Consider the following 22,422-nt stretch of genomic DNA (forward strand, 5'->3'; position numbering starts at 1 on the left):
GTCCACTATTGCGTAATTCATGAAGTCAGTTGGTGTCTAATAATATTTAAAGGCGCTCGTAATATTTTCCTTAGTTTACACGACCTTCGCCTTTCGGTGGGTGACGCGGCCTCGTCACGATGCTGGCGTCATCACCAGGCTTGCATGTTGACATAAAACGAGTAACTTTATAACCCATAACTATGGAAACAGCACATTTCAGAATGAAATCTTTGTTCACGACTGCAACTAATTCTATTTGTTTGGTTTCATCCATACATTGTGTTTTATTACACAATACAATATTAGTTAAACGCAGGAGCTAATCCTTACTGCTGAAATAATTAAGCAGCTAGCTAGGTATTTAGAAAAAATATACCTGTTAATTTGTTTTTATGATGACGATGAAAGTAATTAGGTACCTACTTAGTAAATTACTTTTTTACTATTTTTTTTAAATTTTGATAGGTAATTGGTAGACTATAGAGTCTACCANGTCTACCAAATTTCGATTTGCTCTACCTAGGTAGAGCAAGTCGGAATATAGTTTTTGTGCGTGACCAACACTGTTCGGTTATACTAGGAGTAACTAAAACTTAAGAACCAGCCAGCAGGCAAGCAATACGTAAGCCTTGCGAAAAACTGCATAGCATAACGACTTAATTACTTCGCAAATTGTGTAATAGCGCTAAATCGTCAAGTCATTTGCTACGATTTCGATTCGTAATCGATTATCCGTCGAGAAAAGCCGCATCGGTGTGACGTAGCGTTGAGGCACACGAATGCGTGATGTGAGGTGGCACGATCGCGGGCGGTGAAGATGTGACAGCTCGTGGGCCGCGTGCGGCGGGCGCCGGTAGTGTAGCCCCGCGCGCGACGCCGAGCGCCGCGACGTTGCCGATCTCGCGCGCAAACAAACACCAATTAGATATCTCGCGCGATTAAACGATACAACTTTATCAACGCGATAGCTCACTAGTGTGATAACAGATAAAGTACGAAGTGGTCGACGCCTGCACTGTGTATTATGTAAAAGTTTGACAAGTGAATCTTCAATCATGACTGCCATGGCGGGTCCACGGAAGTCCTTCTCGATCCACGACTATCCAGAGCACCTGAACCCTTTCCACGAGGAGGACAACCACAACAAGATCAGATTCTGGACTATTGGGAGGAAGCTGAATCGTTCCAACAGCATCACTTTCTCTGGGATTAAGGATATCAAGAACTCATGGTGAGTACCTACACAGATTTTTGTAGTTTAATAGAGCTGGTAAATATCGCGTTTTGGATTATAGTAGGTAAGGAAATACCTTCAGACCTACCTTTCAGTTTCCTTCTTAACTAATATGTAACTACAAATTATAACCGCCTAGCCTTGGTTCTGATTTGTAGATAATTCAAGACATGTATTTTCGATCAGCAAGTAGCAAAGTTCTTAATTGATTACGTATAATAATTACTTATTATTAACGATGCACTTTATAAAAACAATTATGCACTCATGTTGTTATAAATATAAGACGAATGCATAATCTTTAGAAATCGCATTCTATCACGTGGGTCTGAAACTGGTTTTCTGCATTTTCATTATTAGCTCTAAACTAATAATGACGTGGTTCAATGAGATGACGGATGATGTAGGTAGATAAGACGTATCATAATGAAATCAGTAATTAATAAACGTCGTATCATAAAAATATAAATCATGTGACAGCAACGTTTGGTGACTAAAAATCTAAAGGATGTCATAAGAAATGTAGAGTCTGATAGTGATAAGATATTATAGCATTGGCTTACTTATTAATACCCAATCAATTTCCCCAAACAATGTGACTATGCATTTGTGGAAAAGCATTCTTGATTCTATAGTTTACTCTTACTGTAATTTCATAATCTTTCGACTTTCTTACCACAATTTCTATCCTGACCACAAACCATAACACACAATACGTAATCATTGCATCCGTATCATGCAGTATGTATCGTATTATAATAATGTAATAATAAATGATCCTCACTTCTTTTAACTATAACACAAAACGCGACGTCGTTCATTAAAAACAAACAATGTGTCTTTCCGTGACCTTCCTGCATAAATAAGTTGCTAAACGTCTGTGTCTGTGCATTTTGTTTAATGGGGGCAACCCCCACACCTTTGATTAATCTTAGCGGTGTCTAAAATACTGCCATTTTCATTGATTATTTAGATAAAATATTTACTATTTGTTCATGTTTAGTTTTCTGACCTCTTGCAGCAATTGCACAAAAAATAACCCAACCTTTTTATAAAAAAATCGATGCCACGACTCGAGAGACTCCTTGTCCTCTATTTCATATTCAGACATGTTATTTAGATTTGAATATTCATACTTACATAAATACGTACCTAGGTACTTGAAACATTTTCAGCTTTGCGAGGATGTGTTATAGCGACACATTGTTTGCGTTATGACTTGGGCACGATATAGTCAGCATTCCACTTAACATTATCTCTGCAATCTGCAATGGCTCAATGGTCATCATTGCCTATTGCTAATTTACATGAGAGCGAGAATTATTCTATACTTGACGTTACTAACTTGGAAAAATGTAATATTAGATGGTATGATGGACCAGAGGTATCTCAAATCTTTCGATAGATACTCCTAGCAGCATTAAATTGATCTATGTCTCTACATTAAGACTTACGTAAGTTTATTTATGGATTATAGAATGCAACGAGAGTTTATATTTATCCGGGACTAAGGACCTTCACTACGTTCCGCTTTCTCATTAAACAAGTGATTATATTGCCATTGTCTTGCAGCTATGAGAATCATAACTGAAATGATAGCGTCTTCAGAAGTTTATTGAATGAGTTGGAAATGCCGACAGTCAGGGAGGAGGTGAGCAAATACTGTGCCAAATATAAGGAGAGAGAGAGATACGCGGCCTCCACTGCAGAACCTTTACCAGGCAAATACTACAGTTGGACCAAAGATGCTAGAAGCTTGGACCGAATATGTACCTATAGAAGGCCGGACTAGCCTACTTTGTGAATGAATGAAGACCGAGGGAGAGAATTTACAGATATACCCCTCCTTAAGAAAATTAAAATAAAGACAAAACATCTGATTATGACCAAGTAGACTGCAGATACAAAATGAAAAAAAAAAAGAAGTTTATTATGCTACGTTGTCTGTTTGATGTCCGCTGTCCGTTGATTTTGCATCAAAAATGTGCAGTTTGATGTGCTATAGTCTGTATCTACCGACAGAGTGAGATGGCGGGACCTACACAAGTCTTTGTTATCATATCAAGCTAGGGTCCGACGGAATAATGCAAGTGTCGTAAGGAGTATTTTTAGCTCTGAAGTCATTATTGACACTGCTACTGCGTACATTTGAATATGCAACGTGATTGGTATTTTATTAAGTTAATACGTGTACAGACTCAAAATCCAAAACTTAGAATGTTTTGCCAACAGACTATCAAGAGTACCTAAGTTACTTAGGTATAAAGTTCCTTTGAGTTTTTCCTTGAATTGCATCAAAAGATGTGAATATAACCCACTTCTTTGAAACGTGATTCACTTTGTACGTTGCCAACAGATACTTGAACATATTTTTGAAGTTATGGAAGTATCTAATTGCATCAATCGGCTTTTAATCTACGATACTCGCAGGAACTCGCGCAAGTAATTCTAGATATTTGTTACCAACTTTAAAAGGCATGGATTTCAGTAACTGTATTTTTTAAACACCTTTGTATGTAATTCAGCTTTACTTTCCCTACACATTTGTTTTGGGTCTTGTTAGTTAGTACATACTTAGTCATATAATAGTGATAAGAGAAGTGCAGAGAAGTTTAAATTTAGTCATTCAGTCAGCCACAATGAAAATAATTAATATTACAATAGACAGATAACTTAAAAGTACAACCAACGAGGAAAACATGTTTTGTAGGAAATGTAGAGCAAAAGCACAACAAAGTGTATTCTACTAACTGGTATTTTAGAAAACTAACCTAAAAAAACAATATTAGTACTTAAGTAAAAAATATGCAATTAATTTATTCCAAATTGACATTTTCATTTACTAGTTACTTAATGTCTTTTGTTTTTATTAGAGAAACTTTGTCTACGAGTATCGTTGTCACTGCAACATAAATGTAGGGTAGTAAGCCATATTAAGGACTTATTTTATTAATTTGCAAAAAGTCGTAGCTTTAATGCAATTGCAATAAGGTTGCAAATGCTCTTATAAAGATTACTGTATTTAGTAATGAACGTCTCTACCAATCCAAATAAAATGAATCACAATCAGATAACCCACTATTGAACACATTTACCAAATCTACACAGATATCATGAAGTAAAGCGTGTGTTGGCTTCGATCCAAATGTTTCATTTGGTTTTGTGCCTACTTACTGCAATATGATTTGCATAAAAAGTATTTTGGTAGTTAATTTTATAACAACCGACCCAAATAGGTAAACATGAAAATCTCCACGGATAATTGGTTAAGACTAGGCGCACCACCGTTGATTTTTAGTTGGCCGATAGTTGTACCCGATTTTAATTTGTATGAAGAATCGGCCAAATCGAATCGGCGAAGTGTGCGCACTCCCATACATGCCCATACTGATCAACTGCCCGACTAAGCTATCGGCCGACGAAAAATCAACGGTGTGCGCCTACTCTAAAAGGTCTTGATTAGGAGGTTTTATCAAAATTACAAAATCACTTTGTATAAATTTTCCTAAATTGATTGGTTTGACGTTCCGAAAATATCCAAGTCTAGAGTCTATCCAAGATAAACGTGAAACCATTTTCCTAGACTGATGAATTGATTTTCCACGTTACAATAGGTCCAGCCAGTGTATTATAAATCGATCGATATGATGCAATCTACAGCACGTGCACAAACAATATTTTCAGCTCACTGCGTTGGTTCAGAATGTCGAGTTTCAGAAAGTAACACGCGTCCCNGACTGAAATGGTAGCGTCTTCAGAAGTTTATTGAATGAGTTGGAAATGCCGACAGTCAGGGAGGAGGTGAGCCAATACCTACTGTGCCAAATATAAGGAGAGGCTGAAAAATCACAAACCAACTCTGTAGAGAAATTGTAGTATATCTAACCCACAAGACTGAAAAGATGGCAAATACAGTTGGACCAAAAATGCTAAAAGCTTGGACCGAATATTAGAATGCCGGACTAAATACTAAGTATGTGAATTAATGAAGACCGGGGGGAGAATTTACTGAAATACCCCTCCGAACATTAAAATAAAAATTTATCCAAGTCGATTGCAGATAAAGTGAAAAAAAAAAGTTTATTATGCTGCGTTGTCTGTAACAATGGAACGTTATGCTATACACTGGCATCTTAAATGTAATTGTAATAGGGGGATTTTGCATCAAAAATGTGCAGTTTGATGTGCTATAGTCTGTATCTACCGACAGAGTGAGATGGTGGGACCTACACAAGTCTTTTGTTATCATATCAAGCTAGGGTCCGACGGAATAATGCAAGTGTCGTAAGGAGTATTTTTAGCTCTGAAGTCATTATTGACACTGCTGTACAGCGTACATTTGAATATGCAACGTGATTGGTATTTTATTAAGTTAATACGTGTACTTGATTTTAGCAATTCTGCGAGCTATGTCGGTCACTTTAGTTCTCCTGCGGATCTCCTCATTTCTGATTCGATCACGCAGGGAAACTCCAAGCATGGCCCGCTCCATCGCCCTTTGGGTGACCTTGACCCTTCTTATGAGGCCCATAGTAAGCGACCACGTTTCAGATCCATATATTATCAACACTGGCAACACACACTGCTCGAAGTTGGCGGGGCACATAGCTCGTAGAGACGATGGCCGTTGGGGCAGAAAAGTTCTTGAGTGGCGACCACGGGCTGGAAGACGTAGCGTGGGCAGGCCTCCTACTAGGTGGACCAACGATCTGGTAAAGGTCGCGGGAAGAGCCTGGATGTCGGCAGCGCAGGACCGTGCATTGTGGAAAACCTTGGAGGAGGCCTTTGTCCAGCAGTGGACGTCATTTGGCTGAAACGTGCGAACGAATACGTGTACAGAAACAAAATTCAACTTAGAATGTTTTGCCAACAGACTATCAAGAGTAAGTTACTTAGGTATAAAGTTCCTTTGAGTTTTTCCTTGAATTGCATCTGAAGATGTGAATAACCCACTTCTTTGAAAACGTGATTCACTTTGTACTTTGTACGTTGCCAACAGATACTTGAACATATTTTTGAAGTTATGGAAGTATCTAATTGCATTAATCGGCTTTTAATCTACGATATTCGCAGGAACTCGCGCAATAAGTAATTCTAGATATTTGTTACCGACCTTAAAAGGCATCAATAAAATATTTCAGTAACTGTATTTTTTAAACACCTTTGTATGTATTCAGCTTTACTTTCCCTACACATTTTTTTGGGTCTTGTTAGTTAGTACATAGTCATATAATAGTGATAAGAGAAGTGCAGAGAAGTTTAAATTTAGTCATTCAGTCAGCCACAATGAAAATAATTAATATTACAATAGACAGATAACTTAAAAGTACAACCAACGAGGAAAACATGTTTTGTAGGAAATGTAGAGCAAAAGCACAACAAAGTGTATTCTACTAACTGGTATTTTAGAAAACTAACCTAAAAAAACAATATTAGTACTTAAGTAAAAAATATGCAATTAATTTATTCCAAATTGACATTATCATTTACTAGTTAGTTAATGTCTTTTGTTTTTATTAGAGAAACTTTGTCTACGAGTATCGTTGTCACTGCAACATAAATGTAGGGTAGTAAGCCGTATTAAGGACCAATTATTAAGATATACTTATTTTATTAATTTGCAAAAAGTCGTAGCTTTAATGCAATTGCAATAAGTTTGCAAATGCTCTGATAAAGATACTGTATTTAGTAATGAACGTCTCTACCAATCCAAATAAAATGAATCACAATCAGATAATAACCCACTATTGAACACATTTACCAAACCTACACAGATATCATGAAGTAAAGCGTGTGTTGGCTTCGATCCAAATGTTTCATTTGGTTATGTGCCTAGTACTTACTGCAATATGATTTGCATAAAAAGTATTTTGGTAGTTAATTTTATAACAACCGACCCAAATAAACATGAAAATCTCCGCGGATAATTGGTTAAAAGAGGTCTTGATTATGGAGTTTAAAATTACAAAATCATTTTGTATATGTTACGGTTAATGTGATAAATTGAAAATTATTAATAATAACCGGTTATTATGAATAATTCCCGACAGTCGCGGTGAAAGTGATAAATTAATCACAGTTAACAGTGATTATTTAATAATTCAACCTTAGCACTNCGCGTCCCGTCACTGAAAATATAAATAACATAGATTATCCTAACGTGGAAATTGATAAGTTATAATATGCGCTTTAATTCCATATTTCACCCTAATGTGAACATTCATCAATCAATCAATCTCATCACTATCCCAAAAATTTTTTATAGTCAATTCAACTGTCAGAGTTAAGGCGTGAAATTTTATTGTAACAAACAGAATAGAATTACATTAGTTTTGATTTCCCTCAAAAATGATTAAATATTTTGATGAAACCTAATCAAAACTTCGCTCGTTTTAATCTATTTAAATTGAGTGCATTTATGAACTGCATCCCATAAACAAGTGTTGCAATTCATGCAGTGCATTACTTAATACGGCCTTGTGAATTGTGGTGGCTTCTTGTGATATGATACGTGGTAACAGGGATGCGCGTACTAAGTAGTAAATCATCATTGTTAATTCTTACATCCTTCATCTACATTCTACATGCTGTAAGTAGGAAGGCAGGTAACTAACTACCGTACGTTTCCATATTTATATCGTAGAGCACACAATGTGGCAATTTATTGTGAGTCGGCGATGATATTAATTTTAAAGTAACACCACCACTTTTTGTATAGGAGTTAAAACGTGAAACCTTCCATCGTCCATGGGGTTTTATGAAGGTTATTGTTTAGAATATTATACTTACCTAAAGGTCGAGATTTACGTGAAAAGGTGAAGAACCTTTTTTTTAGCTAACTTCGAAAATTGTAAAGTATAAAATTACCCAACTGTATTAAATAGCTTGATATTTAGTAAATAGCCCTCATAAATAGAAAACAATACGCGGTTAGAATGATTGAAATATATCCGCTGTAACCGGCTGCTGAAGCAAAGTTCATGGAGTCAAGTACGACGGGCGCAAACCTCGCGCAATACATAAACAATACTAATTTACACCCACAATATAACTGATTGTAGTATGTATATGCCTCTGTATACGAGCCTCATATACACTACGACAATAAAATTGCACTATGAAACAATAGGGGCTTCGATGACTGATTGATTGTAAGTCAATGCTAAATTAACATTGATGATTTATTAAAATTTTCCGTTTGTAAACGCTGTAGTGTTGTATCCGACTAATCACGCGGCTGATTACTGATTGATTGCACAGACAAAATTAATTATAATTAAACATGGTATAAGATAATAGATAATAATTAATCAAGAGGGAGTAGCTAGGGACTGAGTTTCTTGGGCGATTTCACACTAAAAGGGGCTTAGCTATTAATTTCGGCTTCTAAATATGTATTAATCATGATTTAAAAGTAATATATCAGTCATGACTTTGTTTATTACCCGACTACGGCAAAGCAAAAGGAGGGTTATGATTTTGACAGGCTATGTATGTATGTATGTATGTATGTTCATCTGTTCCCTCGTAACTTCTAAACTTCTTATCAGAATTCGACAAATGACATATCATTAGAAGCATCTTAATTGTCCGCTGGTTATAGGCTATATGGGGTTTTACAAAATCTAATGTGGCGCCCTCTAGCGGACAAAACATACAGAGTAAAAAAATAAAGTTAAGATAAATATGCCGTGTTTGGTATCATTTGAAAGCGCTTTACTTGTACATTTCGAATATATATATATTAGTAGCATTTGCTTGTGACTTTACCTGTATTCATAGGCTGATTGCATATAACTCACATTTTTTCGTTCATACCTTCTTTGCTACTTATCAGTTCATCAATTTAACTTTAGTTAATATTATGCGCCACAAATACACTGTAACACCAAAACATTACAAATAATAAATAAAAAGTAAAAAAACTAAAACCCAACTACGACAAAAAACGACGCTGAAAAAGTATAAAACAAGATTTTCAGTATACTGAACTGAACAAAGTTGCTAATGTAGTTGCATAGTAATTTTCATGTTTGGAAAGGCGTAGTCACACGTTACATATACCTATCTACCGTAGCACTTTGACAACGTGTGACTGCGGTTTTCCAAACATGAAAATTACTATGCAACTACATTAGCAACTTTGTTCAGTTCAGTATACTGAAAATCTTGTTTTATACTTTTTCAGCGTCGTTTTTTGTCGTAGTTGGGTTTTAGTTTTTTTACTTTTTTTTTCAACTGACTTCAAAAAAGGAGGAGGTTCTCAATTCGACCCGTATGTTTTTTTTTTTTATGTTTGTTACGCGATAACTCCGCCAATTATGAACCGATTTGAACAAATCTTTTTTCTGCGTATAGGTAATACCTCAAGGGTGGTCCCATTTAAATTTAATAATAGAAAAAACAACCCCCAAGGGTGGAAAATTGGGGATGAACTTTTTTATACGCAATATCTCCGCCGATTATGAACCAATTTGAAAGATTATTTTTTTGTTGAATAGGTATTATCAAAAGGGTGGTTTCATGCGAATTTGAAGAAAATATTTCACCCCCAAGGGTGGAAAATTGGGGATGAAATTTTTATACCCAATATTTTCAATTTTTAGTTTTTTTTGTGTTCACGCATTTGAAGTCGGTTTAATTTTTTTTAAAAGTGAATTATTGAGTCAGACATCCAGACTGGACTAAGACCTCACATACCTAATAAATAAGGAGCTAATACTCGTAGATGATGAATCAGTCTGCGTCTCGGGCAGCATTGATCAACATTAATATTAAAAGTAAATTAAACCTACCTCAGATTTTAACAAATACATTATGCTATCAAACAAAACAAGGTAGGTAGGTAAAAATAGGCTTAGTAGTTTTTAAGCCCATAGATAATAAAGACAGATAAAAACTATATTTTAGGACGCCTAAGTTTCTAAATAAGACCCATTAAATTTTTATAGCCAATGTCTGTCTGTAAATTTTGATTGGATAGAGTTAATTTAATTATGTTTATTGGGTATTATTGGGTATAAAAGTGACGTGATTTGTTTACTTGGTAGCAAGATTTTTCCACTACACTGCTTGTTTATCCAGTGGTTGAAGTTCAGTACTAATAACGGTATTGTGTATAATCTGTATGAATCATGGTTATGAGTTAACGAAGTAGTAACGTAATGTGCTGCCAACACCTCCCACTAGGTGGACCGACGATCTGATGGGGGTTGCGGAAGGTGACTGAATACGGGCGGGGCAGGTCCGGTCGTTTTGGAAATCCTTGGGGAAAGCCTTTGTCCAGCAGTGGACGTCATTCGGCTGAAACGAACGAGTTAACAAAAACATAACTTACTTACTCTACCAACTCTACTATATTAACCGATTACAAAATTTTCGAAGCCAAGATTTAAAACATGGAAAACCCAATGAAATATAAAATAAAATAAAATAAAATAAAATAAATAAAATAAAATAAAATAGCCTCTTAAACTATTTGTAACTAACCAATTAAGAGCTCTTGGCAGTTAATGAGCTAATTATTTAAGTAACTGTAAACATCTTAGTAGAACAGACTTTACAGAATTACTTCACAAAGATAAGTCAGTGAGTCACTTGCTATGAAAAATTGTGATAAAATTATGTAGACTGCATAAGTGGGTCATGTACAGTTTGCTGTAGGAGTTAGCTACGAGCAACAACACGAGTTGGTGGTTAGCAGTTCGCTTCGCAAGGTCATAGGGCACAGCATTCAGAAAGTTTTGTGTTGTAAAAATTAAGGATAGCAACCATGACGGTGAAAAAGAGAACTTTTTTCTCTAAAATTCAATTTGTCTAGTGTCGTCTTAATTACTTCTTAAAATAAAAACAGAATAAATTCTAAAAATACGAGTAGGATTTCTAATATTTTATTTTTGTATGCAATTTGAAATTGATGAGAAACATTTATAACCTGCTACCTATGTCTATTAAGGGAGGTAATTAGACCACCTATCAATTCAATCATTAACTTTTTATTTATTAATAACAATTTTGAAATAACGCCAGCTTACTCAACTGTAAACAATTTCAAACAATATTCAATGTATTCAATGACGAATATGCGTTTAATATAGGTAAATATTAAATAATAACAAAACTAACATAATTATATTATTTAGGTAGGTATATTTCGTTTACATTAACACATCCTGTGGGTAATTTCCCGTAAGAACGCAAATAACAAACAATTAATGGAAAGTGTTAATTCTTTTTAGATACATGACTTAGGCTTACTTAAGCATAACTAAAAAGAGACTGATAGAGATGAGCAAAAACTAAACCAACTGATGGCTTGCCTGTCGCGAATATACTTATCAAAAAGTAGGATCCAAAGTTCCAAGTTTTGCATAACAACATTCAAGATAAGCAAAGCAATTATTGCACTACACTCGCGTCAGTCCAGTAGGTTCAAGAGCAGGTCGGGCAAATCTGGAATTATCTTTACGACCTAGGAGATTTAATGTCATGCACATGCCGGCTACTGTGCTGTGAGCTACAAACATGTGACATACGGTCATAAATCACAGGTTATCTCCTACACAAGTGCTAATGCAATCTTTGTAGAAACTATGGTTAATTAGGACACGCATTCTTCGCAATAGGGTAAAATAACCCTTTTATACCTCGTTTCTCGACTAAAATTAGAAATTCGATCCATAGCAATCAACGATGACCATATTATTATTCATGAAGTCTATCCAAGCATAGCCATAACGGCGCCGCGGCGCGGCACGAAAATAAAAAGCTTTTACATTATGCAGGAAGGTTAGGGAAGTTATGGGATAACCATATAATAATATTATTATGGTTCATTATATGATTTAAGTTTGTGTTGGAATTTAGTTCAGGATCTTCCTTCAGTCAAAAAAAAACTTAGAACATCAGAAAATGATACGCCATCTCACCATTTTACTTTCTTTAACATTCGCGCCGCGCACTTTTCCGGAACTTAGGATATCATTTTCTTTTCTTTAACATCCGGCTGCTTTTCCGGGACTTGAGTTACTGTTTTTCTAGTCCTAGACAAATAAGTAGGTATACCAAAGTACTTTACCTAGACTATAAGTTGTTTTGATCCCAAAATTCATTCACCTGTGCTCACATGGCGAAGTCCGCGTGGGCGACAGCGGCCGGGCGCGTCACGCCGCAATTGCGCCCGCTCAAGTGGAATCAAGTGCACTAAACTTCCATTACTTTTGTCAGAGTTGCGCCTACAGACATCCGTTAACGGGTCGTGAGAGCTCTTCGTGCGGTCGACTAAATGCTCTGATCGTAGACCTTAAAATCATCTTCATAAAGCCTTTTTTCGAACCTTATCTTGCGCACGGTCAGCTGCCGCTAGTCACGCGCAATTGTTGTGAAAACCGATTATAGCTTATCCATTCAACTGTTTTAGTCGATCAGATCCATCCTTTGGAAACTAAGTTACTTATACCTAATTTCCACTTCCAGTTTCTTATCCTTATCAAGGTGTAGAGATTCATCTTGCGTCCATTAAATATCAGGTCAAAATGCTGCCAAGAAACATATTATAGAGTCTAATTCCGACATAGAACAACACAACAACTGATCTTAAAACCACCGATACAGCACACTAATTTCATAAATCTAAATGAATTCGTGCTTTTGTTTCAGGGCATTCCGATCTTTCATGAAAAAGGGGAAAAAAGGGCAACAGAACGAGAAAACTTCACAAGCAAACGGAGAGAGCAGTCCTATAGTTTACCGACGTGCATTACAATGTAAGGAGCTTTAGGCCTTTAGCTATAGTATTATGCACTACAATAAAAATAAATGTACCTAGGTAGACGTAAGTCTACCTTAAAAATTATATCGTAATCTTTTACCTGATCCATTTTTGATAAATATTCGTAATACATAATGTCTATTTATATTTCATGATATTAATCTTATCCTGCGTTTTTATCTTTGCGTTCATATTTTTTAACTAAGTACCTACTGCCTAGTACATAATCAGATGAAATTAAACCTCAAAGGCTCATCATAAGGTTATTTCATCTCCATTATAGGACCCTTACCCTCTCTGATTTGTGTGGTTTTGGCCCATGCTGGCCAGACTGGTTGAGGCTTGATATTCGCATATTTCTCCCATAGTCGCTTTCATTCACTAACTTTATCTTTACAGTCAAAGTTTTCTTAGTCCGTCACACGAAAATAGGCCTTAAAAGCCCAATATAAGATGTATAATGACTTCAGACTCGTCAGCAGCTTCGCCAGGCGCCCGCAGCACGGTGGCGTCGCCGGAGCGCTACGTGTACGGGGGCTCCATCACGCCGCTCCCGCGCTCGCGCTTTCAGGAGCGACTGCGCAGCTCCAGCCAGTATGAAGTCAACTCCCTGAGGTTAGTTGATCGTTTAAGGCAAATGACATCCACTGATGTACAAACTTACTTAGGTCCTACGTCCCCTAGATGTGTTTTTGCCAAAATGACGTCTACTGCTGGACAAACTTGACTTATTAAAGGTCCTATGTCCCCTAGATGGGGCAGAGAGCGTCCACAACAGTCCTCCATCGCGTTCGGTCTTGAGATTCGCGTTTGATCTCGCTCCAAGTCTTGCCGATTTTCTTCGCCTCGTCTGTTACAGTGCGCCGCCAAGTTTCCTTGGGGCAACCACGATTGCGTTTTTTTATTTCGCTGGACAAAGGCGTCAAGGATTTCCATAACGACCGACGAGGTTAAATGCTTTGTATAACTATTGATAAGCAAGAGCACTTGGTAACCCCCGAAGGAAATGTTCAAGAATGAAGACCGCGACTCACTATACTTACTTAAATCACAAAATTCTTAGTTATACGTAGTACTTATTATTATTCTGTAGTTATACTTACAACGGGGAAAACTAAGAACAACACGAGTTGCTCTTATACCCCATTCCCGTGTCGGTCGCAAGTCATTGCATACAGGGTGTTTCTGTTAAAATAGATTCATATTGCTAAGCTTAAAAATTCCTGAAAATCATGTCTGGCGCCCATGCCCGTATTACTTAAATAGCGGGTTTAACGTAGACCGTCCCATTCGCATTTCGTCACGAATTCAAAAATGGACCCTTAATATCCAGCTGGTATTCGTTTGCTGTCTTAGATGTGGCTTTCTAAAGGTTCGCAGGTGGCGATCACTGCATTTTAGTCTGGTCGCCATCGCTGCACGCCGGCTGATCGCGTGTGATCGCGTTGGTTTGGCCGAACCTTAAATCCTTGTTTATTAGGGAATTAATGCGTAACTTTTAAGAGTTTCTACACGCGGAACTCTATCCCACTTTTATAAAACTCGTTCAGGTTGGCCAATAATTAGATACCTTATCTAGATAAACGCTTCAGTGAATCAACACTACTACTAGAGATAACAAATGTCCACATACCTATTCGATACTCTCATAGAGTAAACGTACCTCCATGGAGTAAACCTCAAGTTTAGCATAGTGGATTATGCTCATGTGTACCTACCTAAAGTTACGGAGGTCTTAGGTATTATGTACTAACCACGAAGGTACTAACTGTAACTTATTAACTTTACGTACAGCACATAAATGAATACCACTATAACAACTTGTGGTCATAGATTAATTAATTCATTTGTTTTAAGGAGTTTCTAAAATTATGACGGTTCAACTGATTTCTGATCTGACGTTTGAAATAAAATTGCTTCATTTGCGTCATATTTTTGGCCGACTCTATCTTTTCTTCACATTTTGTAGAAAATGGGGCCCGTTACGAACACTAGTTTACACTCACGCAAGATAAAGATGTAAAATGATGTCATCTTTATGTTTTGCCTCGCTTATTAATGTTGTCATACTCACAATGACAACATTTTTAAGGCTATTGTGGCTGTTATTTTGCATTTATCCACATTCCATCATCTAGAAACATTAGAAAACATAAGATTCATTTTTAAAACGGTTTTATTAGCAAAACAATATCATTATTACCAGTCTCAAGAATCAAAGCATTTGCCACGTTATTCATTTTCACCTTGAGCCTTTATTTAAATATAATCTGAGTGCATGCGATGTTTTTCCTTCCGTTATTGACCTGCGACTGCGAGTTCAAAACAATTGACTACATGAATGATCAAATTCCTTGGTGTTATGCAACATGTGTTGTGAAACAGCCTCTGTGGTATAGTGGTAACTTGGTAAGACAACAAGATCATCTCTGATCCAGAGGTTCCGGGTTCGATTCCCAGTGGGGCAAAATTGTATGCTCGCTTAGGGTGGTTGGGGTTGTTCCAAGTCCTCCTGAATCTATCATCGTCTTAGGTACTACCTAAGACGAGGTACCTAAGTCTTTACCTAGCCATATCATGTTAATGAAGGCCTGCCAGTTTCTCTGTTCAACTGTAAGCAACCACTTGATGGCCCGTGCACCAATCCAAGTGAGTTTACTTCAAACGCATTCGATATCGACTATAAAATAGTGACATTCAGAGTAGGCACACCGTTGATTTTTCGTCGGCCGATAGTTTAGTCGGGCAGTTGATCAGTATGGGCAAGTATGGGAGTGCGCACACTACGCCGCGCCGATTCGATTTGGCCGATTCTTCATACAATTTAAAATCGGGCACAACTATCGGCCAACTAAAAATCAACGGTGTGCGCCTACTCTTAATGTCACTATTTTATAGTCGATATCGAATGCGTTTGATTGTACAGCGCCCCTAGCGGAAACTTTCAAGAACTAAAATCTTCATATATTTTTAACGCAGTCGATGTCAAATGCGTTTGACGTAAAGTCACACTACGCCCACAGGTTATGTCGTCTCCACCAGTCTGCAGGCTCTAATTAAAAACGGCAGGACCTTAGATTTACACTCCCCAGTCCCACACGGGCCAGACGGGTTGAAGAAGGCTGATGTCCGACTATTTCGCCAATCTACGCCCAAAACAAGATTGATATTGTTTTTAGGTAACAAGATTTTTTTTAAATTCCAGTGCGACTCCCCGCATGGCGCGGAGCGAGGTGACGGGCTCAAGACTGAGCGTGGGCAGCAACAATCCTTTCGACGAAGACGAACCAGTGCCGCCGGTGCGCGCGCGCCGAAAGAAGAAGCGCGCACCGGCGCCGCCCGCGCCTGCTTCCGCCGACGTCTCTGCTTCCACGCTTGATGTAATAATAATTCTTGATACATATTTATTGGCAGTTTAACCACCATAGTAAAGTTTTAATAACCGGAAAAATATCGACAAACTGCAAACTCTACCGTGTTTCTTTAAACGATATTGTCTGGCGCGGATCCCATCCCATACTCTTGACATCACTGGCACTGGCTGATGACCCGACCCGATGATATATTCTATGTAATGTTTATTGGTTATTTTCGGACGCGATAGATACGTAAAGTTAAACCTAAATTATTATTTTGTTTTTCAGGTAAGCAAAGACAGCTCTGAACTCCATATCAGTGATGTTAACGATACAAAGTTGACAAACGCTGACGGGGAACTGGAATCGGAAGACTTAAACTTCAACGTTGAACTTAAAATTGTTGAGGACGAAGATGAAAAAGAACGTCGTATAAAAGAAGACACTGCGGCATCAAAAGTTGAAGAAATCCCCGATGATAAAAACAAAGAAAATGACGAAGACCATGTTATACACAACGCTGATTCAGAAGATGATATTCTCGCGAAAACTAATTTTGATAAAGTTGACATTGTTAAGTATAGACGAAATTCCAGCGTAAACGATGATGACATACGATTGCGTCGCGGTAACCTAGAAGATTTTCACGCGCTGTCCAGCAAGAGAAGCAAAAGTCTTACGAATGCCCTTGACTCTAGCTACATGACTTACGACATAAACTTAAACGAAGAGAAGATAACGACTGATGCCAACAGCAATCAAGAGCCTCAAAAGGTGGTTTGTAAACTGTATGACGATTTGCCTCGAAAACAAAGCATCGACACTATATCAAGCACTGAAAAGGAGTTTATAGAAATTGATAAGGCGACGCGGGAGCTCGAACGAGAGATAAGCAAGTTAAACTCGGCGCTGAATGAAGATGACGATATCTTGCAGACAGGAGCAAAACATTCAGTTTCTGATATAAAACGAAGGTTCGACAAAACTGACGTTTCGTCGCCAAACCCTATTCCTAAGCCAAGGAGGAGTCATTATGGAGAACCTGGTTCTCCCTTGAACGGGAATATTCCTTCATAATATAAAACATTCATTAGGCTTTGTCTCGCGCGAAGAATGATTGAGCATGAAAGTGTTTAAAGGTTGGATCTCAAAGTTGATAGTCGTGCCTAAGAAAAAACAGTGCCTTCAAAAGAGTAAACAATAATAAAGATAACATACGTAATAGCAATTCATATTATTTTTGAAAGTTCAGTGGCATTTTACAACGGATAATATATATTCTGCCATAAATTAATTATGCAGTAGATTAAGACCTGATTGTGATAACTGTACATTACGTATAATTATAATTTTGCTTGTGTATAATTATTTTATATTCCAAAGATGCGTTGAAATATTGAATTCATTTAACCTGTAATTTAACCCAGTATGCAACCTTTTAATAATAAAGTACATACATATAATACATAAGTTTTATGTCAAAAGTAGAGATAACAGAGTAGATTTTTTATATCCCTTGTACATTATTTTATGTGTTTAGTACTCCAAACTGTGAAATTACTGTAAGATGCACATAGTCTCTATCAAAAGTTAATATGATAGCTTATGATAGTCCGCACATGAATGGCGTAAAAATGTACAAGAATCCTATTAATTAATATTATTTTCAAGAGGGAATTAGAAGTTTAATATTTATTACTAGTTCAATCGTTGTTGATAAATTATTACATTATATTATTTGAGTTTCATTTACAAGTCCCACCCACACAATAAAACAATCTAATATTATTTTAACTTTAATGTAATGATAATTAGTATAAGCTGTACACATAATATAGAACTGTATCAACATCGATACCAAATTATAAATTAATATTTTACTTACAAACTACTTATTCTTCCTTTTTTGTACTTTATAAATCTAGGCAAGTTTGAAGTTGCTGTGCTTACCAGTACTTTGTATTCCTTAGGAAGTCGTTTCTGCTGTCTTGCCTGGAAAATAAATGTATATGTATGAAATAGAAATCAATTATTAAAATAAATATATTACTCAAAATATTCTTAACCCTTAATTTGGCAGACTCATTATTTATCAAGAAATAAAAATACATCGTCGGATTTATGTTCTTAGGATTATTTATAGGTCAGAAAAAAATATATAAAAAATCGGAACTTCACCAAATAGAAAAAAATCAATGTTCATCCCAATGAACACTGCCAAATATATGGAGAATTTTAACTGTTCATTGGGGTGAACATTGCCAATTTAAGGTAGAGGCATTAAATTAAAACAATTATTCATATAAAAAGTAAAATTTATAGTATTAAACGCTTTTTGGTGCACAAAATAGTAAGAAATTAACCATTACCATACAATTTTGTGTGATCGTTGAGGTAAAACAATGTTTAAAGTTTTTAAAGATAAAAAAAAACTTTTTTGTTCATGTAACTTAAAAGTGGACAAGTCGCACAAAATAATAAAAAAAACAGCTCCCACATTTATAAAATATATTCTTCAGGGTTTAAATAAAAAAGTAAAAATGATTTTAATCAAAAATATTCTTTGGAACTACAAACTTTGAATCTACAAACAACCGCTAAATTAAAATATGTAACTATATTGCATGAAAATTTAGAAAACAATTATGTCCACTTTTACAAGCAACAAAACATTATTCTGATATTACATTTCATGCAATATACAGTATCAAGCTGCCAACAACTCAAACAAAATAAAAATTAACTCTAAATAAAGAAATTGGTCCACTAAAATAAAATTAAGCAAAAATAAAGGTTTGATAGCCTATTTGACAACGTTCACTGGGATGAACAATCAAACATTGCTGGTAATTTGGCAATGTTCACTGGGATGAACACTCGACTTTGACCTGGTATAGCATGGCTTATTTATTAAATGAGCATTGTAAATCAAGCAAGTTATTGAGCATGAACACTATGCAATACGTTAAAACCACTGTCATTACTCAATTATAATAAAAAACATGTAAAGCTTGAATAAACACCTTGACACTAAAGCCTGGTCTTCGCTATGTCGGCATTTTGGCTAAAATTAACGCTTTCAGACTGTAGCTAGCACATAAAAATATTTTTCTACCAAAATTTAAGTATATTTTCTAGTGAAAAAAAAAACTTACCAGTAATTAAGACGTATGCACTCGGCATATTATTTTTTTCAATTTAATGTTCATCCCAGTGAACAAAATCAAATGAAGGGTTAATCGCGATAGCCGATACATACCTTATTTTTCAGTATAGGCGCCAATACGGCCAATTTATCAACTAATTTAACTTTTGCTGCTAAAATATCTGTCTCATCTTCAGAATATAAATCAACTATTGTGTCAATAGCCTCAGCTAAAACCCAGACCTCATTCTCTTTATGAGCCTGCTCTAAGATAAATTCAGTTATTGTGCATATCACATTCGAAGTAATTTCATTTAAGTTGTTGACTAACAATAGGGCTAAGATTCCAATCATCCTGATAAGGTTTGCTCTTATTTCTGGAACTTGACACTCTTTTATCCCTGTCAACATCATCTGTAAATAAAAAAATCGTATATTAATCAACATCTGAAGGTAAGTCATAATCAAATTATAGTTAGGTATACATACACATGGATTTCACATACCTCTATATCTGTTAGGGCCATATCACTAAATAAATTACAGCCATTGAGGTCACCATTTTCTTTGACTTTCAGTTTTTCCAACGAAGCTCTCATTACTGCCGTGGAAGACTCCAATAAGTTAACATTCTCTGCATTTTGTTGGAACACTAATTTGCCTGTATCCACCCATATTTTATATACCCTACTGGCTCCCCCCAAACTTTCAATGGGTAATGTGGATAGCATGTTGTTGATACAAAGTAAAGCTCTTGTCTGGACATTGTGTAATCTGAAAAAAGATAATAACTAATTTCATTACGCCTTGCATAGGCATTTAGTAATAAGATAAGACCTCGACCTTGTTATAACATTGCTTAGCATTTATTTTAAAATAAATACATACTTTTTATAAATCAACTGTGATCCTTCATACTCTTGCAAAATCATCATGACATTTTGTGCAGGCAGCTGAGTCCTAGACCATACTTTGTCAAATATTTCCAGTGAGATCAATGCCTCCATGACCTCTGGAGGTAGTTTGTCTTCAGAGAGGAGTGGCTCATCAGTATTAGTACATATTTCTTCTTCTATTTCACTGTCTGAATCATCCTCATCTATGTTTTCATCACCCTCTGAAACACAGAAAATAATCAATTCAACTTTTTCTTCTTTAACGTTAATTGAAACAATTGAGGACACAAATCTGTATGCAGCAGACTTTATTAGCCATCAGCAATGGTTAATATATTCCCTTCAGTCATTAGACAACTTAATATTTATAAAAAGAAATAATATAATGCATGGTATAGCATACTAACCTTCACAAGAGCAAAGATTCGCAACAATTTCAACAGCACTTTGTTGTGCATCTAACAACTGAGACACGGCCTTCAATTGATTTTCTAAAACCTTGGCTTCACTCCCTTTGGGTGCAACAATATTTCCCTTGTTATCCCCTAATGGCACATTACTTGATAACTGATTGCAAGCCAGCCTGTGGTCAACTGATAAAGTATTAGCCAGAATGGCAATGATATCATTCACAACATTAGCTGGTAAACCTACAACATTTCCTCCACATGTGTTTATAATCACACCAGCTGCCAATGTCTTTGTCAAAAGTACTGATGGGTCAGTGCCTTCCAATGATATAAATTCTTGTAATTGTTTCTCTGAGTTAGCCTTCACTTTTTCCATAGCAAAGGGGTTATCCTCTACAACCACAAATAGACACTGTAATACAGCAATGACAACATCACAACCAAAAACTGACAGGTTCAAATACCTCGGTAGAATGTCAAGTATTTTTGACTGTCCCAAGTATTTGACAGCAAGTTCTGTAAATATAAAAATAAATATTATGAAATTAAGAACAGATTGTATGTCAATAACCATGGAATAATCTTCAACCACTTACCAGAGCTCTCACATAAATTCAGAAGTAAGTTTGTACATTGAATAAAAGTGTCTTTATCATCGTCTTTAGTTTTAGAGTTGTTCTCTGGAGTCCACTCAGCAGCATGCTGTAAATAAAAGTTTTGGTGAGAACTTACAGCTTCAGTAAATTAAACAATTTCTTAAAATACAATAGAAATTATCTACCTCATGATAATAGCACGTAAGTGGTGTCATTATATCTTGTTCCATCAGCTGGTCACATACTTCCAGCTTTACAGTGGACAGATTCCTCAAGGTACCGGCAGCTGCATTCCTCACTGAACTTGCAGCATCAATGAGTAAAGGTGCCGCCACCTTAACTATACCTCGATTAATTATCTCATCAATATTCTCTGGACTTTCAATAAGCATTGCCAGTGTTTGTAAGCCACAGTATTTTTCTTCAACATTTGCTGTCTGAAATATAGTTTATCAATTCGATTATTATTTACAAAATTCACTGTATATAGAAACAACTACAGAGTAAAGTATCGGCTCATTTTAGGACAATACAAGTTATCTGAAAAACAGTAAAATAGACCTAACCTGTAATTGATCCAATATAGTCTGCAGTGCATTTTCTTTGGAATCCACTGGCATTTCTTCTTCTTCGACTGAATGGCTTTCAACAACATTCTTCTTTGTTCTTGCAGGCCTTGACTTTTTAACTTTCCCCATTGTTTAGAGAATTATAAAATTTTGTAACCTCAAATTTAGCACGCCGCGCTACAGCGAGAAAATGACACATGACACATAGCAGAACCAGCTGTCAATTAGTGTTGTACTAAGTGAAAAATGATTTAATAGAATAGATTATCGATATGTAAGTTGAGGCAATATAATTTTTTTTTTTTAAATAATTGCTTTTATTTAACTAAATTCGATACAGCTTAGTATCTACAACTACGTACGAGGACAATACTAAAAGTAGAATATTAGGTTATGCATTATTTTATTTGAACATACTTTTTATTACCTACTTTTTCTATAAATGGTTAAAACTTACTATTATA

General features: G+C 36.0%; 2 protein-coding genes across 3 annotated transcripts; one reads left to right on the forward strand and one right to left on the reverse strand.

The window, feature by feature from the left end:
* The first annotated feature begins 752 nt into the window (after positions 1–752).
* On the forward strand, positions 753–17,968 carry LOC114349750 (uncharacterized). 2 transcript variants are annotated; one of them, XM_028300232.1, is made up of 5 exons: positions 753–1,213; positions 12,875–12,981; positions 13,469–13,601; positions 16,192–16,366; positions 16,631–17,968. In XM_028300232.1, exons 1-5 carry the CDS (start codon positions 1,038–1,040, stop codon positions 17,417–17,419), a joined length of 1,380 nt encoding a protein of 459 aa, XP_028156033.1. In that variant the 5' UTR covers positions 753–1,037; the 3' UTR covers positions 17,420–17,968. The 2 variants fall into 2 exon arrangements, with proteins under 2 accessions (XP_028156033.1, XP_028156032.1); XM_028300231.1 differs by having other exon boundaries at positions 754–1,213; positions 13,457–13,601.
* A 223-nt stretch (positions 17,969–18,191) lies between these two features.
* On the reverse strand, positions 18,192–22,162 carry LOC114349749 (HEAT repeat-containing protein 3). The gene is made up of 8 exons (XM_028300230.1): positions 21,956–22,162; positions 21,575–21,826; positions 21,390–21,495; positions 20,791–21,309; positions 20,376–20,604; positions 19,994–20,261; positions 19,602–19,901; positions 18,192–18,334 (listed from the first exon to the last, which is right to left on the reverse strand). Exons 1-8 carry the CDS (start codon positions 22,085–22,087, stop codon positions 18,224–18,226), a joined length of 1,917 nt encoding a protein of 638 aa, XP_028156031.1. The 5' UTR covers positions 22,088–22,162; the 3' UTR covers positions 18,192–18,223.
* Positions 22,163–22,422: the final 260 nt, after the last annotated feature.

This window comes from Ostrinia furnacalis, unplaced genomic scaffold (genome assembly GCF_004193835.3).
Source record: "Ostrinia furnacalis isolate ACB-3 unplaced genomic scaffold, ASM419383v2 OfSCF0710, whole genome shotgun sequence".
Lineage (NCBI taxonomy): Eukaryota > Metazoa > Arthropoda > Insecta > Lepidoptera > Crambidae > Ostrinia > Ostrinia furnacalis.

Excerpts from the sequence above, each read along its gene's own strand:
- LOC114349750 (XM_028300231.1), top strand. The coding sequence starts at position 1,038 with ATGACTGCCATGGCGGGTCCACGGAAGTCCTTCTCGATCCACGACTAT. Across the intron at positions 1,214-12,874 it reads AAGGATATCAAGAACTCATG|GGCATTCCGATCTTTCATGA; the intron begins GTGAGTACCTAC and ends CTTTTGTTTCAG. Across the intron at positions 13,602-16,191 it reads TATGAAGTCAACTCCCTGAG|TGCGACTCCCCGCATGGCGC; the intron begins GTTAGTTGATCG and ends TTTAAATTCCAG.
- LOC114349749 (XM_028300230.1), bottom strand. The coding sequence starts at position 22,087 with ATGGGGAAAGTTAAAAAGTCAAGGCCTGCAAGAACAAAGAAGAATGTT. Across the intron at positions 21,310-21,389 it reads GAATTTATGTGAGAGCTCTG|AACTTGCTGTCAAATACTTG; the intron begins GTAAGTGGTTGA and ends TTATATTTACAG. Across the intron at positions 18,335-19,601 it reads CGCCTATACTGAAAAATAAG|GCAAGACAGCAGAAACGACT; the intron begins GTATGTATCGGC and ends TTTATTTTCCAG.